Genomic DNA, 17,055 nt, shown 5'->3' on the forward strand with positions numbered 1-17,055 from the left:
TTACCAGGGCCTCTTAGTGAGATGGTTGTGAAAGTGAGACTTGGATTTTCTTGCATATGCTTAAAGTTGTGCTTTAAAAACAAAGCAAAAACCCCAAATCAAAGAAGTTAATGCTGGTGTCCTACCAAATAATGTATTATCATCCCTAATTTATCTGACCACTGTAGTTATTCCTTCACTGTTCAATTGTAGGAATAGATTTGTAGATGGTTGTCAGTTTTAGGCCTGAGTTTCTGCTCACGTAATTTCCAATGCATGTTTTTTTAATTAAAAGCCTTCAAATATTCTGCAGATATTTTCTTTGGTTTGTTATTAGTGCAATTCAGTAAACTGATTTTCTTTTATCTTCAGAGTTATCAAAGTACAGTCGGTAGCCTTGTGTTTCAAAACTACTAAGCATTTTCAAACTGCTTAAACCATGCATGACTTGAATAATATAAAGCAAGCATTAGATTTCAGCAGCTCTTTCTGTATGGATTTGTCTTTAAGATGCTTGAAAACTGCAGCCAGTAAAAAAAAATAAAAATAAATCTCTCATTCATTTAATCCAGCTAATCTGAAAGGGCACTTTTAAGGTGGTTTTGAAAACAGCTTTTCTAATATATTTTTTTTTTCCTAATCAATCTAATATGTGCATGACATTTCAGTGACATTTTTGTCGATGGGATAAATGGGCAGTTTAGATTTTATGACCAACAACTTATTGGGAAATGTCAAACTGTGTATTGTATCTTATAGTTTGTGTATCATTTATTTATCTGCTTGCTGTTAGAAGAACACCACTGAATCATTTTTGGTGATCGTCTCTGAATTTCTTACAGTATTAATTCAATTGTTTTGCAGTGTTATATGACATTTAAACACTTCATTGTAAATTCCACCACTGTATATCCAGTACAATTTGCAAAATGAGTTATTTATAATAGGTAATATTTTTCCTTTAATTTTCACACCTTATTCTCAATAAGTTAACTGAATAATTAGTATGAATTTATTTTTCCCTTTCCTACTGCTACTTCATCGATCACGTTTTAACACTTCTTTAAATATTTATTTTTTATAATCAGCAAATCCATTATTGGAAGCCTTTGGAAATGCAAAGACTATTCGTAACAACAATAGCAGTCGTTTTGGGAAATTCGTGGAAATTCACTTCAATGAGAAGGTACTGGAGTTTTGATACAGATAATAGTGATGATTTTTGCTATAGAATGGAAATGCTAGATTGGAAGTAGGTTAAATAGACTTATCTTACACCAAATACTCACTGTCCTTGCTTTTCCTATTTGATTTATATTTATCACCATGAAAGGAAAGCCACAGCACTGTGTCACTGCTGGAAAACTGTGTGTCAAATCAATGGGAAAATTGCTTCCATCCAAACATCACACAAAGGGAAAAGGCAAACTGAAGAATAACTTAATTACTCTTAAGCATTTATGCATTCCTTTAATTCACAAACAGGTGTGAATTGTGTATATATATCAGCTGTTATAAATTTATTTTAATGCTTTAATATTTTATATGAATTTCTGATTGTTACGTATTTGTATAAAATTTTAAGACTTCACATTAATGTTATGTGTGTGAAAAAAGTCTTAAAATTGATTGTTTTATTTTTTTATTTTTTTATTTTTTTGGTCAGAAGTACTACTCGCTGTGTAGCCTATGAAGATTTTTCTTTGAATGTATTTTAGCTAGAATAGCTTAAGCGTATGCATGTAGGATTTCTGCTTGTCGTTATGAAGTAGAGCCTTCTGGTAAGAGAAATGTACATGGCACAGTGCTAGCACCGAGGAGAAGTTATGGTAGAGGAAACTTTCTCATCTTAAGCTTGATACCCATTAGTTAAAATATATATTTTAAGCTCTGGGGCAGTGTTAGTTGAAATAGACTTGAGCAGACAATTGTAAATTGAAAAACTCTCACACAAATAATCTAAAAATAAATATTAAATAAAAATTCAAATAATCAGAAAAATATTTCTTCCTCCTAGAACTCGGTGGTTGGTGGATTTGTATCACATTACCTTCTGGAGAAATCTCGGATCTGTGTGCAAGGCAAAGAAGAGAGGAATTATCATATCTTTTACAGGCTTTGTGCCGGTGCTCCAGAAGACATTAGAGAAAAACTGTATCTAAGCTCTCCTGACAGCTTCAGGGTAAGTATTGGAGTCAGTAGTTGTAAAGCTTTACGTTGCTGCCATACGTGGACGTCTCTTTTAAATCTTATTAAATTATCTGTTTATTATCTTTGACAAACTTTTTTTCTGTTAGAAAATTCAGAAAATGAAAATCTATTTGATCTGGGCATAGGACTGTTAGCCATTTTGTTCTTATTGGAAAGCTTCCTGTAGTTTTCCTCTGTGTTTTAAAACTGAGGAATCTTTGCTTTTTCCAATAAGGTACCACTGCATACCCAGTTGCTCATGATTTTGCTGTTGGCTTTTCTTGAGGTGGAAAGTGCAAATTTTTTGATTGTGACCCAGCTGTTCTGTGGGATCCTTATAAAGACTGCTTTTATTTCTTCCTCTTCCAACCATGCATTAAGGAAGGCCTGATATTTCTGTCCTGAGATTGTGTCCTTCAAATTATTACCTCACACTTCATACCAAGGATCAAATCATGGTGATAAAGTGATTGTACTTCTCTGTTGAAATCTATGTACTTTCCCTTGTCTTTCCTGCATTGCTGTGTCCTGTTTCTATCTTTCTCTGATGTCTAGATTCGTCATTAGCATTACTCCAGTTTCCCTGTTTCTCTCCTCAAACTATCTGTCATTCTTGGTCACCCCAGGTTGTATGATAAGACTCGCTTATCTGTTAGGCTGAAAACTTGCACTTTTATCTCCATTTAATCTGAAGTTCGTGCTCACCTCTTCTGCCCAGGATTACTTCTTGTTATTAAGCATGCTTTTCCTTATGTTTTTCATCTGCTAATTTATTCTTTCCCGAGGACTACTTATTTTTTTCTGGGTTTTTGCTGTTTTTCAGCATTTACTGGTTCAGTCACTCAGCTGTAGAACAGGAAAATAAAATACAAATACAGTCAGTGCTGAATATAGTGTTCTTAACAGTACCTACATGAAAATGAACTTAAAATAACAGGAAGGAATAATTCTATGTACTTCTTTAAAAATGTTAGCTTAATATTCGGTGTCAGAGAAATGGCAAGAGTAGAATTTCAAGAAATACTAGCAAAGTAAAAGTGTGAAATGGTGTGTCATGTTGCCATGTTTGTAAATTGTGTGCTGTTTTTTGTCAGCTCAGAAAGGAATAGTAAAATCTTTGGGTGAAATACAGGTTATGGTTGAAGATGAGATATTGGATAGTATGCATTGACCTTTTAATTCAAACCACTGTGGCTGTTCTTTTAATTTGTTTACTGTCCTCGCTTCTTCTCCCCGTGCTTTATTTTTGGCATTTTTTCCCTTTCCTGAGATCATGTGGTTTTGCCTGACTAACCCAGATTGTATGTTACATTTCCATCAGAAATCCCACAAGCAGGCTGGTTTTCTGTGCTACCATTACATTTTGGCATAGTTTTCCTCCCATCTTTTACTAAATAGTTTTACAACCTCAGTTTAATTTTTTGTTCCAGCTTTCCTTCTTACTTCTTGCTTCTCTTCCTGCAGATGTCACTGAATTATTTTCAAAAGCAATTGACAAATTATGCGATTTCCTTTGCTTTCTTTTCCTTCTTCCCAGTCAAACATCTTTGCTGCTGTATTCTATTTGTGTGATTCCAACCCTACTTCCTTTATTTTTAAATTCTCATTTGATTTTCAGTGTTTTACTCTTTGATAATTGCAGTCTGTTTTTTTTTTTTTTTTCTTGGTGAACTAATAATGTTGTCCTGGCGTGCAACCAGTGCAACTATATAGTTGTTTCTCATTGTTTTCTTGATTTCTCCCCCCCATTTGTTTCCCATTAAAGCAAGCTGTTGTCTTCCCTTTTGGGGAACTTCTAAGCCTTTCATCATTTTAGACTGCTATCACTGATTTTACTTCTCAGGTGAAGACTTCAGTCACTCATTCTTGCAATTTTGTTATTGATTTACAAATATATTAGTTTGTTTCCTTTTGACAATCACACATAAACTGTAATATATACAAATATCATCATGTGCTTTATTGCCTTGTGTTGAAAAGAAAAATATCGGCAAAGCAAATCATGCTGTTAGGCATCAGTTTGCTCGAGTTCTGCCACTTGTCTTCACCTTTGTGTTGTTTCTTGGGATATGCTTGATTTGGAATGTCACTGAAACAGAACTGAGCATTTCTAAAGTACCCAGAGCAAATTGCTGCATAGGGCTTGTAAGGTCTGTGTAACACAAACCTGGAGAGCATGTAGAATTGGAAGGACAAAAATTAATTGACACACTTATTGGCTTAAGTGGGGTGAGGAGTACTGCTAACAAAGCATTATGCTACTACATTGATAGGTGGTTTTTTTTTGTTTCTATGACTTGATTTTTTAAATAAAGCTTGTTGAATTGTGCTTATCTGTTACTTTACCCGGTGTTGTCTGTATTTTGTAAAATTCAGTACGAAGCCAGAAGCCTTAAGGATGCAAAGTTCCTGATACTTTTGAACCAAATAGTAGTTATTTAGATGAGATAGTTCCATATATTCCATTTTGTATTAGACAATCTTAATTCCTAAAAGCCAGAACTTTATTGTACAATTGTTACACACAATATTCTGTATTCTATTTTTTTAAAATGTTTTAACGCAAAAACCTTCGGCAGCTTATTAAATGAATACTTTTGAGTATTTTGCACGAATGTGCGCAAGAACTTCTTTACAGTGAGGTGACGGAGCACTGGAACAGGCTGCCCAGGGGGGCTGTGGAGTCTCCTTCTCTGGAGATGTTCAAGTCTCGCCTGGACGCCTACCTGTGTGACCTGCTGTAGGGAACCTGCTTTGGCAGGGGGGTTGTACTCTATGATCTCTGGAGGTCCCTTCCAACCCCTACAATTCTGTGATTCTGCGAGTAGTCTCTTCTTCATTAATACATACTTCTTGTAGTTAATAGATTTTTAATTCTGTATCTGATATGCTACGTGCCCTCTCTTGGGAATGTTTTAATCAAAAGCTCTGCTCATGAGACTACATGATATTGTAGATATCAAGGTCGCACTTATAACCTGCTTAAAATCAGGCTTGTGCAGTATAGTACTGAACAACATGGATGCCTGTACAGAAGGCACTCGCTGTGCTTGTTCCCCCTCTAAAGAGCTTACAGTGACACCTGTCTTATCAGACTTGAATATTATTTTTTGGACTTCTACTAAATTTGCAACAGGTACTCTCATTTCTCTTGGGAATATTTGTTACCTCTCTAGAAGTTAGTATGAGTCCTGTGCTCCTTGCTACATGAGAAAGGTCTGCTCTGCATGTTAGATATTAACAAATACAACATTTCTTTTTCACCTTCTGAAGTTGATTACGTTTAGTCAAAAGGAAATTTGTGATCACTTTCTCAGTATTTACACATCTTTGTATGCAAATTAATATAAATATAATATACTTCAAAATTATTGGTCATATTGTACTATGTATTCATGAAATAACACTTTATAGGCTTTTAGGAAAAGAATATTAAAGGTAAAATTTCTTCCTTAATCTCTATTACTTTTGTATGAATTATTTTTTCCATGTTCTTCACTCATTTACTTTTCCAGATATTTGCCATAAAATGTGACTGAATAATAATGCCTGAGTTACTTTTTCACTGCATTTTTTTGCTGACTGCACATCTGTCTTTTTCAATTTACTGAGGAAACATCATCTATTGAACTTCTATTCGTAGATAAAGATATTACGCTAACCAGCATTTGGTGTTTGATTAATGTTTAGATATTAATGTTAATCTTTTGGAGGCTTGGCAAAAAAAAAAAAAAGCAACTTCAAGGAGATTATATCCTTAAATAGATTGCTTAGAAAATGCCATACTGAAAGACATACTTCTACATTGGCTTTATTTTGCACGTGTCTTGTAGATTATCAAGTCAAAGTCTGAATTAGGACCAGTGAGGGTCCTAGGACACACGCATGTTTTACTCAATGCCTGCTTTCTCTTAACTGTATTAACCTAAAATAAGGCCAACACAAATCTAAGGTGATTCCCACTTTACATAGAAGTGAAGCAGTATTAAAAGACAAAGGGTGATTCAGTTCTCTTTTGTTTCTTCACCTGCCATGCTTCCCCTTGACTTAAGTGATCTGTTGTCATCTCCTATCGTTTGGCTGTCCTGGTGCTAGTGCTTGCTTGCTCTGGGGATATGATCCAAGACAATTGCATTGGGCTTACCAGCCTGAACTATTTAACTGGATTTCAGCATTGCTCATGGGGGATGCTTCTCCATTAGATCATCTTTCCCCTGAATTTACTAGGCAAAGGACAGTAAAGAATTGTAGGTTATTGTCTTTGTTCTTACCTGCCCCTTCACTGAATGCATGTGCACAAAAGCATGCCATCCTTCTTGCTCGTATTCTGGGTTTCCTTGCAGAAGTTTTCAGAGATTCAAAGTCATTAGGTGCTGAATGTTGTTGGTCAAGGTGGCTTTGTCAGCACAACATGGGTTTGAAAGTAAAGCTGTGCAGTCAATCTGCACTGAGAGCATAGCTGGTGAATATGAGAAGCTGATTTTTTTTTCAGATCCTGATAGCTAAAAGAGAATTCAGGTTGCATTATGTTTGGGTCACTGAAGTTATAGTGGAGCGTTAAACTTCAGAGGTGTGGGCAGTTTTTTTATTTTTATTTTTTTAAGAAAAATAAATCTAAATGATATTTACATGTTATATTCTCAGGATATGTGTTTGCATGCCTTAAAAATATAATTTATCTCAGATTTAAATGTACATGAATTTTTAGCTTTCAAATGAAAGCCGCTATCTTGTGATTAAATATCTCCAACACAGGTAATTATTGGATGCCATGCTGGTTCATTTTTTCAGTCTGTTGAGCATGACCTTTTTTTACATTCCACCCTCATTTTCTAGGATCTCTTTACTAATACTGAATACAAGGATATATTGTTGTATTTAAAATACAGCATGCTTTGCATTCTTATTTGCTGATGTAGAGAATGTTCCAATATTTCAACAGCAAGCTAACTTCAAACAGTTTCTTGTCAATTTTTTTTTAATATCAAATTTGTCATTCAGGTTTTTTTTGCTGTTTTTTAGATTTCTGTATATAAGTTTTAATCAAAACATAAAATTATCTGGGTTCAGGCAGTTGAAAACTTATTTGTTTGTGGGCAGACCAAGAAAATCAATTTAATTCACTAAGACAAAGACCTCCTGCTAAGATTTTGGACAGAGTTCAAATTTTCAATTGAACCAATCAGAAGGAAAAAGCTGATGATCCCATTTTTCTGGAAGTGCCAATCATCTGAATGCCTGTTCCCTTTACTGTACAATGTGAGATGGATGTCAGAAGCCAGATTCTGATCTAGGCTTACACTGGATTAACACTATTTGTGGTTTTTATTATGCCATGTCTCTGACTAACTATAGAAATATATCTCTGGTGAGAAACAATGACCATAAAAGTATGCGATAGATACTATCACAGCTTGAACTTTGCTCTCTCACCACCTCACTGTACTATATAAAACTTCTATGTGGCTGAAAACAAAGATTATTATGAATCTTATCTGATGTTGCGTATGATTTTTGGTGAGGTAAAATTAGATATTACAAACAGGCCAGGAAACATATTTTCTTGGATCCTGGTTTTTGGTTGTCTTTTATGTTATACCATTCTCCATTGCATTAGAGTAATAATTTGTTACTGTTGCACTTTTCTAATTTTGTATGTATAATAAATAGAGTTCATTCCTTGAAAACATTTTTGAATAGCTGTAGCATTGTTGCTATACGATAGAAACAAACTATGCAAAACAAGCCAAAACAATAGCATGTTTTCCTCCCTCCTATCTTTAAGTATGCATTTCTTCTTTTTTACTGTCACAGTATCTAAATCGAGGCTGCACAAGGTACTTTGCTACCAAAGAAACGGACAAGCAGATTTTGCAAAATCGCAAGAGTCCTGAGGTATGTTTTGTATCTTCAGTGAGTTTATGTTAATTAATTTAGATAGAGTTTAAAATTATCACAGTTTTACAATGTGGAATGAAACGTTCATTTTACACATCTTTATAGGTCTAAATGGGTACTGCTAAAGTTTTTTGGAATGTAGTCCTAAAAGCATATGTGAATGTGCATCTTAAAATTGTAAATGGAACACTACATAAAATCGTTTGCTTCTCATTCTTACAATGATAGAACAGTTAATGATGCAGCATGTCTTCCATAGAAAACAAAAAAGTGAACCATGATTTTTTCCTCATTTTCTTTCAAAATCTGGATACTGTTAGGAATGGTTCAGAAATTGTATTTTTCTTCTGAAGCCATTTTTACTGTCTGGATTTTTAAGTATATACCCCTTCCTAGTACACTGCCTTTATTTGTTGTCCCTTGCTGTGGACTGTTACATAGTGAAAGAGGCATTTTGGGGAGGAGAGGGTGGAACTTGGAGCAGGAGGAAAGAAGGTGTTCTCATCTCCTGTTACATTTTTAAAAATCAAGCAATCCTTTTGAGCAGTTTGCCTGAGGACACTTTAAGAAATTAATCTCATTTGATTGTATATGTGAATTGGATGCAGTTTAAATGCTTTGTTATATTTCTACTCTAATGAACTTTTCATCTGTTCATACCTAAAATAATAAATATTTATTTGTATAGCTGGAAGATAACAGTTTGCTTAAAGATACCCATAGTTGTGATTCAGTAGCAGAGGAAGTTACATGTAGAAGCTGACTCAAGAGTTTCTCTCCCCACGTGACCATACAGCCTCTTTTACCTTTGAGAACTTTGATTTCAGCTTGTACATAGCTAGTGTGTAACTGTGAAAAAGGCAGTACAGATGCTTCCCTTGCTTAAGTTGACATTGTGAAGTCTGCTTCTGGGTTTCTAGTGTTTATATGTTGCAGTGTTATGCACGTAATGCCGATTTCTTTTTCTTCAATGCAGCCTATTTTCTGTAATCAGGGATAATGGAGAGTGAGATACAGAAGTATTGATTTGATAATAGTGTGGGGCACGAAGCTGGTAGATGTTAAACTTTTCAAGTGTGTAGTCTAAGAGGTGGTTGGGAGATTTTGCCGCAGTTTGCCTAATTTGCCTTAAATGAAGATTTGTTGTGAAGCTGACAATTTACAGAGGCATAAAATAATACCATTCAGCGACCATTGCTACTCAAAGATGGACTTGTGCAGCTCCAGTTCCAGATGAGATGTACAATTTGGTGTTCTGTCATGGAATATGTCTTTAAAGTACTTAATTTGGAAGAAATGTTTGTTTAAAACTATAGCAACCTTGTAGAATAAGTCTGAAAATAGCTATTGGCTATTAAATAGTGGAACATGTGATGCTATAATGCCTGTATATTACAGTGATGTCAATTTGAAGAAGCAATATAGGTTCAAATTTCAGTTATATAAAACCTTAATCTAGCCACTTAAACAGGAAATACATTGTATTGTTTAGTTAGTTTTTGAAATCAGATATTGATACTTGCTGTCATTTAATGAAAAATATTGTTTATTTTAATGAAAATAGCTGAAATAGTTGATTAATACTTAAATTATTTTTGTGTTTTCCTTATCAGGAAGATGAGGTGATCATTTTACATAATTAAAACATGTAGATTAATTTTATCAATGTGTCTAAATGTTGTGTGAAGTGAATTTTTCAGATGCATGTGGTGTTTTCTTTTGACGTAATTGTTAGCTTATTTGGCATTAACAAAGCTTCAACTTAAATTATTAATTCTTTTTAGTTGAAAACATTTTCAAGTAATTGTGAAAACTCAAATGAGCTAATGCATGTTCAGTTAGCTTCTTGATTGCATGTGGATGTTTCACTACTATTTAAAACAATTATTAAAATTAGTTCTGATGTATTTAAAATAGGAAATTCTGTCAGCATAATGTGAAATTGACATTTTAAAATCTGTTTGCTATTCTTTTAGCCAGTAGGATACTTCTAACAACTTCACTGTTTTTCTTTCACCAGCAAACATTAACAAGTATATTTCTCTAATGAATCTGTTTAGGTACTTTTAGAAATATTTTTAAAGCTCCTTTAGTCAAACATTTCCCTTTCCACCAATGACCATCCTCTATTTTCCTATCCTTCCTTATTAAACTCTCCAGAATTTGCTTTCTGAAGACAGACTAAAGTTTTAAGGCTCATGCTCTGAAGTATCAACAAATGAAAACAAATTAGGGTTCTTCCAAATCACGTAGTATATGAAGAGCTCTAATCTGTATTTAGTTTGGGTTTTGCATGCTTTTTAATGCTTTTTGTTATGGTTTATTCTTGCCTGGAAATAATTGTTTACATATATTTTAAAATCTCATGCTGATTTTTTTTTGTTGTTGTTGTTCCATCTTGCTGCTTTATAGTATCTTAAGGCAGGTTCCTTGAAGGATCCACTCTTAGATGACCATGGAGACTTTAACAGAATGTGCACAGCAATGAAGAAGATTGGACTGGATGATGCAGAAAAACTTGACCTTTTTCGAGTAGTGGCTGGTGTCCTTCACCTTGGAAATATTGATTTTGAGGAAGCTGGCAGCACTTCAGGTTAGAAGAAACGCAAACTGTTTTCTGTAAAAAATAGTGAAAATACCTCTTGATTATAGATGATTCCTTTTCGTGTGAATTACTGCTTTAGAATGCTGTCTTCTATTAAAGGGTAATTCAGCCTTAAATCATCCCGTTTTGAAGTCAAGTTTTATAGCTAGACTTCAAATGCTCTCACTGAAATCGTTCAAAGAATTGTTTGTGCAAAGTTTGGTATGAAGAAGAGATATTTTGTATCTCAAAACTGTTATTTAATTTTAATAATAATATATAACATAAATTCAACTTCTTGCTGATGTCATGAAAAACCTTTAACTGTTCCATCTTCAGTGAAAGTTGTTAGATTGTTTGGCTTCTAAAATGCTAGGTCAATATTTTTTGAGAGATGAAGCAAAAGTTGAAATAAAATTTTGGTAAATGTAAACTTAATCATTTTAAGATGTTAACTCAGAAGACAAGTTGCTATGAGTGTTGCTGGTACTTACTAGCAAACTGCATAAGAAGACTGAGGAAGGGGAAAATTCTATTTTGGGAATGGGCATTCTTGCCATACTACTGAAATTGGCTTTTGTAACTTGAGAACTGTTGTTCACAGATTTCTAAAGATTTGAACAAACTCCTGACTTAGACTTATTACAAAGGTGACTTTAGTTTAAAAATACAAATAAACAAAAACATAGAGGTATTTATCTTCTAATGCAAGATAAAGCATGATTGGTTCCTTTTAGTCCTACTCCATGTATCACTGTGCTTGTCCAAAGTTTTTGGTAAAGGTATGGCAAAGAACATTTGAAAAGGTGTGTTAAATTTTAGCCTTGCAGATTCAGGGGCTCCTGATCCAAATGCAGAATCACCGCAGAATTGCAGAAACCTTCGGATGGGAAGGGATGGCAGACTGTCTGTTGTCCAACATTTGCTGGTCAAATTGAGGCCAGCATGGAATTTAAACTGCATAGCATAGGATTGTTCATGGGGATGTGAAAACCTCTAAGGAAAAAGTTCTACAACTTCTGTAGGAAACCTGTTCCCACTGTTTCATGATTGTCATAGTGAGGCTGTCTTATCGGAACCTCTCCAGTTTCTATTTATGATCTTGCCATCTTTGTGAAGATGAGAGGATGTGGGGGTAGAGAAGGACAGTGGCCTCATGGGCTCTTTAGTACACCAGCTTCCATAATTGGGCCTTCTGTGAGATTGGAGTTTGGGATTGACAAGGATAAGGCAAGGTGGGACAGAGTGAAAGAGATGAGAATGTGAATGGAGAAGCAATTTCAGGAACCAATGAAGAAGGAGAAGGGAAGGTGTGGAAAGTCAGAGGGAAGGAGGGCACAAGAATAGTTATTTTCTCTGCATGTGGAAATTCAAGCTCACATTTTCTGGAGTAAATTCTTATATTTAAAAATGTTTGTTGCAAATTCATACTGTGTTCTACTCTCACCTTACATGTGTGAGCAATGTTCTTTAAGTAAATATTTTGTGATAGTTCTTTCATTCTGAACAGTGCATGTTTAGAACAAAATTCTAAAAATACAGAATCTGATGCACAGAAATACTTGCAGAGTGGCAAAACCTTGCTTGTGGCGCCATGTATTTTAACATCTCGACGCCCTCAATAGCCTTCCCCATTTAAAAAAAAGAGAAAAAAATAGGAAAGAAAGAAGCAAGAAAGGTGAGGTGAGAGGCGGTTGGCTAACAGTTGTGGTGGTTGCCGCCAGGGGGCTGCACGCTGAAGGCGCGGAGCCAGCCGGCGCTGGAGTGCTGCGCGGCGCTGCTGGGGCTGGACGAGGAGGACCTGCGCGTCAGCCTGACCACGCGCGTCATGCTCACCACGGCAGGGGGCGCCAAAGGAACGGTCATCAAGTGAGTGCCGGGCGGGCAGCTGGGGCCCCGCGTGAGCCTTTGGGGGCTGAAAGCAATGCGATGCAAGCTGCGAACCGAGCTGCAGCTCGCTGCGGCTGTTTAGGATGGATGCTGTGAGCAACTGCATTGCGTGCTTCTGCGTTTGGTTTTATGACTGTGTCATCTCGGAACGTGCTGCATTTTTTTTTTTTTTTTCTGCAGTTGAAGAGAGCTGTCAACCTGAATCTGGGCTAAGCAGTTTTGAGCAAATTGAAAGCTGCCCTATGTTTAGCTGGATGCATTGATGTTTTAATTAAGAAACTAATTAACATTCACTCATCAGAAGAGTGCACGGGAGCTTTGTATTGATTCAGGGGGACAATCGGATTGCTTTGCTTTCACTGAGTCAGAAATACAGCCTCATGCATGCCATACCAGAAGGTTTAATCTATGAAAGCCATATTTATTGTGTTAATGTGCCTTGTAGAATCACAGAATCATAGAATGGCTTGGGTTGGAAGGGACTCAAAGGATCATAAAGTTCCAGCCTCCCAGCCACTGCAGGACCACCAACCTCCAGATCTGGTATTAGATCAGATTGCCCAGGGTTCCATCCAACCTCACCTTGAACACCTCCAGGGATGGAGCATCCACAGCCTCTCTGGGCAGCCTGTTCCAGCACCTCACCACTCTGTCTGTAAAGAACATCACCCAGACATCCGATTTAAACCTTCCCTCCTTGAGCTTAAAACCATTCCCCCTTGTCCTATCACTGTCAACCCTTGTAAAAAGTTGATTCCTCTCATTTTTATAAAACCCTTTTAAATACTGTAAGGCTGCAGTGAGGCCTCTTCACAGCCTTGTCTTCTCCAGGCTGAAAAAACCCACTCCTTCAGCATGTCTTATTAGGAGAGGCCTCAGCCCTCTCGTCATCTTAGCGGCCCTTCTCTGGATCCTCTCCAACAACTCCACATCTTTCCTGTATTAAGGGCCCCAGATCTGGATGCATTTCTCTGGATGAGGACTCAAGAGGGCTGAGTAGAGAGGAACCATCACCTCCTAGTCCCTGCTGGCCCACCTCTCTTGTGGAGTGTCAGGGATCTTCAGTTCAGTGTGGACGCGGGCTGTCCTGATAACATGTTTTCATGAAATAACTGATCTTTGAGGTTTATTTCTAGGTGGAGCAAAAAAGTAGTTCTTGGTGATCTCTCATTTCTACACTTGGAAAGAAAGAACATGCAAGAGGTAAAACCTAACAGAGGTTACCACTGAAAAAGTTGTAGTACAGGGACAATTAATAAGCAAGGATTGTGGAAGCTCAACATCTGGATTTCTTCATAATGCTTTCAGTAGTGCAATTCTGGAAAGTGATTGTTTGTTGTTTTTTTTTTTTTTTTTTTTCTTCTCCCTCAATTATTGTTAATTTGAGAACCTCATCACTATCATCTTGTCTTCTTACCAGCTGATAAGGAAACCTTAGAAATCTTTATCTTTTCATAAACCTGAGCATCCAGAAAGATGCAAGTCCTGCAGTGACAGCAGTCTTTGATATATTAATACAGCAGAACCTTTGTCAGTATTTCTGATAAAGTTATAGCTGATAATTATATATCATACACAATGGATGTCACTCGTGAATGCATGATTGAATGAGATTTTTAACCTTTTTTCCTTGATTCGTCTTGTGATCCACTATTGAAATTTCTTTTAGTCACTGTTCATCTGGTTATTCCCCATCTTACATTTGTATTTTTCATTTTTCTTGAGTATACTACATGTATACATGTTTTTCTTCAGCAAAACCTGTCTTGTGGAATTTAAGACCGTGTCTTCTGTTGGTAAAAAATGTTTTTCTTTCTAATCTTATTTCCTGCTCTCTTCCTTAGTTCAGTATTAACAGAATGTTTTTATGAAAATACTCATAATTTGACATTCTGGTTTAGTGGAAGTTGTAAGCAGAAGGATTTGAACAAAACACATCCGTGTTGGATTCTGTTGGCACCTCACTGGAAGTGCTTTTTGTGAGCTATTGACTCGGTCTCTGAGAATTGATTGCTTTTGGCTTTCGTACACATAGCAAATAGGTAAACTGTGCCTTTTATTTTTAATTTTGAGAATGGTGGGATGTATCAAGCGCTAAAATAAAGTGGATCACAAATATTGCTTCTCTTTCACCACTTCTCAAGTGACCCTGTCAAACAAGGTTTCTTATCAAGGCATGTCAAACTGATGTTTTTACTATCCAGTTGTATCTGAAGTGCTTATACATAACTCTGACTTACTCTGATACGTATATATAGTTTTTGCTACCACTTCCAATTCACCTTGAATTTATGACTATAAAGATTTTCTGTTCGCTGTATTTATTCTGATAAGCCTGAGGCACAGTTAGCAGTATACTGTTTCAAAAGCCTGCAAGCACAAGTAGCTGTGTTTTTGTGCTAGCAGATCTTAGTTTTCCCCAGTGTTTTGTTTTGTGGAAGGCAAAGAAAGATTCAGAGGACTCCCTCAACAATCTCAAAAGATGAATGCACTAAGCCTCTGTCTCTAGCCTTTTCTGAACTTGTGGAGCTGAAAGCAAGTATATGCTAATAAATGCACAATAGTATCTTCTTCACATATGACTTAGTGTATGTTCAAGGAGAGTAGAGTGGACTGTTGCGTATATTTACTAAGTAGCCACCAGGTTTTGCTATGGCAGTGTGATTTAGAAACAATTTGATTGCTATCAGTATTAGAAATTTGACAAGTGCATTGTTTTATTTTGTTCAGCCACCCAAAGAGCTTCTCATTGCTTGCTCGCTTTCTTAGGGACTTTTTGTGTGAGAGCAGATCATGTGAGTCCTTGTAGGTCACAATGAATAAATGGCTTAGCTGAAATCGCTGAGCTTGGAGCATAACAAAGGCTTTGTTCTGCTGGGCACAATGGAGCCAGCGAGGAACAGTAGGAGAGTGATGCTAAATGCTATCTCCGTGGATTTTATTAAATACTACTGTGCAGTGGCCTGCCAGGGAGTTTTGCCAGCTGCAGTAGGTTTGTGTCCTTTTTAGTCTCCCCCAAAAAGCATACTAATCACCTTGTTGGCTGTTATCTTTGCCATCCATATAAAGCACGTTGACAGAGAGAAATAATGTGTTTGTATTCAAAGTCCAGTACGCCTCATTGGCTGTAAATGCAGTGTGCTGCTCTGTTCTTCAGCTTCACCCTTTCCATGGAGGCTTTCTAGCAGAGCTCCATCATCACAAAGTGCATTATTTGCAGTATGGAACATTTTACTGACATTGTTTCAAGTCTTTATACCCCTTTTGGAGTAGGACATTTTCTACCGCAGTGCATCTGTAGTGATAGTACTTAAATATTTTTTAATTAAGTAAACTTTTTATTAGGTAGGGTTTATTTCATTTTGTTTGTGAAGTGGTAATCTGATTGATGGCAGCGGCTCCCGGGTATTGCTTCATCTACTCTCTCTCCCCAGCTGTTGACTACTGTGGTCAAATTACGTATATTTAATTGCAGATCATTTGGTCTGGATAAGTAAACTGAATCATGTTAAATATTGAAGAATCTTTGAAGGCTGCATGGAATTGTCCACAGAATAGACCTAGCCCATGAGAGAGCTTTCCCCTAGGCCTCAGACTCTGTGAATCTCTGGAAACCTCATAAAATAAATCAGGTTGAACAAGGTTTTTTTCTTACAGACTTTGCAGATGACTAGAAAATTGGAATAATTCCTTCCATGTTCTTTGCAAGTAGCTGATGGATAGAGGAGGAGGGAGAAGGAGAAATGGAAGAAGGGAAGTGCATCTTTTTTGTTCAGACAAGAAATAGGAGAAGAGACTGCTTTGCCAGTGAGCAGACCAGAGGAAAGGAGGGACTCAAGGAAGGAAAGTTCACGAGAGGAAAGTCATTCATTCTGAGCGTCAGTTATGTTATAGTGCTCTTCTGTATTTACAGATTCAGTGAAACTCCAGCATTATTTTTTGGTTCTGTCATTCTCCAACTGTGCAAAAAAAAACATTACAGGGTTACATTTTTTTCCTCTTAAGTTTCTGCTGCATACTATGATAATTTCAGATAGCTTTTGTACAGTCTTTGGAATTGTACTTGAAGGTGGTAGAGCGTGATATTTTTGAAGAATAGGGCCATTTTATTAAGCACGTGCTCTAAGAGTCTAACAACTTTGTTATGTTTTTTAACACACTTGAAAATTTTTTTAAAAGAATTAGAAGTGTGAATGCTTTTAGTCTGTTGTATGCATTATGCAATAGGCTGCTGCTGACACGTGGGAATTAGCATTCTGATCTCTTAAATGTATCAGAATGGAACGTAAAGGTATCTTCCGTCTATTTATAGGGTAAGATTTCTGTCACTACTTGTTACCCTAAGATAAGTCAGGAGATCCTTAGTGGAAGACAAGATTGTGTGTTAAAGCTAATTACTATCTAATGTAATCTAGCTTCAGGTGTCCTTAGTGAACAGAGTATCTGGTTCCCTGTCTTATCAGTCACAAAAGAAAGTGATCTCCATCAGTCCCACGTTTCTGCATCAGATGTGT

At 36.3% G+C, this 17,055-nt stretch overlaps 1 protein-coding gene across 4 annotated transcripts in view; it reads left to right on the forward strand.

The window, feature by feature from the left end:
- MYO6 (myosin VI) overlaps positions 1–17,055 on the forward strand; it is a 99,184-nt gene that overhangs the window by 42,921 nt on the left and 39,208 nt on the right. For all 4 annotated transcript variants that reach the window (XR_006180853.1, XM_042881120.1, XM_042881098.1 and 1 more), the window contains exons 8-12: positions 1,068–1,165; positions 1,997–2,161; positions 7,984–8,064; positions 10,480–10,660; positions 12,376–12,520. Coding sequence is in view for 3 of the 4 variants with exons in the window: in XM_042881120.1 (XP_042737054.1) it covers positions 1,068–1,165; positions 1,997–2,161; positions 7,984–8,064; positions 10,480–10,660; positions 12,376–12,520 (670 nt within the window). In the remaining variant the exon portion in view is untranslated. The remainder of the gene's footprint in view (positions 1–1,067; positions 1,166–1,996; positions 2,162–7,983; positions 8,065–10,479; positions 10,661–12,375; positions 12,521–17,055) is intronic.

Source organism: Lagopus leucura, unplaced genomic scaffold, assembly GCF_019238085.1.
Source record: "Lagopus leucura isolate 7727_CA_CO unplaced genomic scaffold, USGS_WTPT01 Super-Scaffold_73, whole genome shotgun sequence".
In the NCBI taxonomy this organism is placed as follows: domain Eukaryota; kingdom Metazoa; phylum Chordata; class Aves; order Galliformes; family Phasianidae; genus Lagopus; species Lagopus leucura.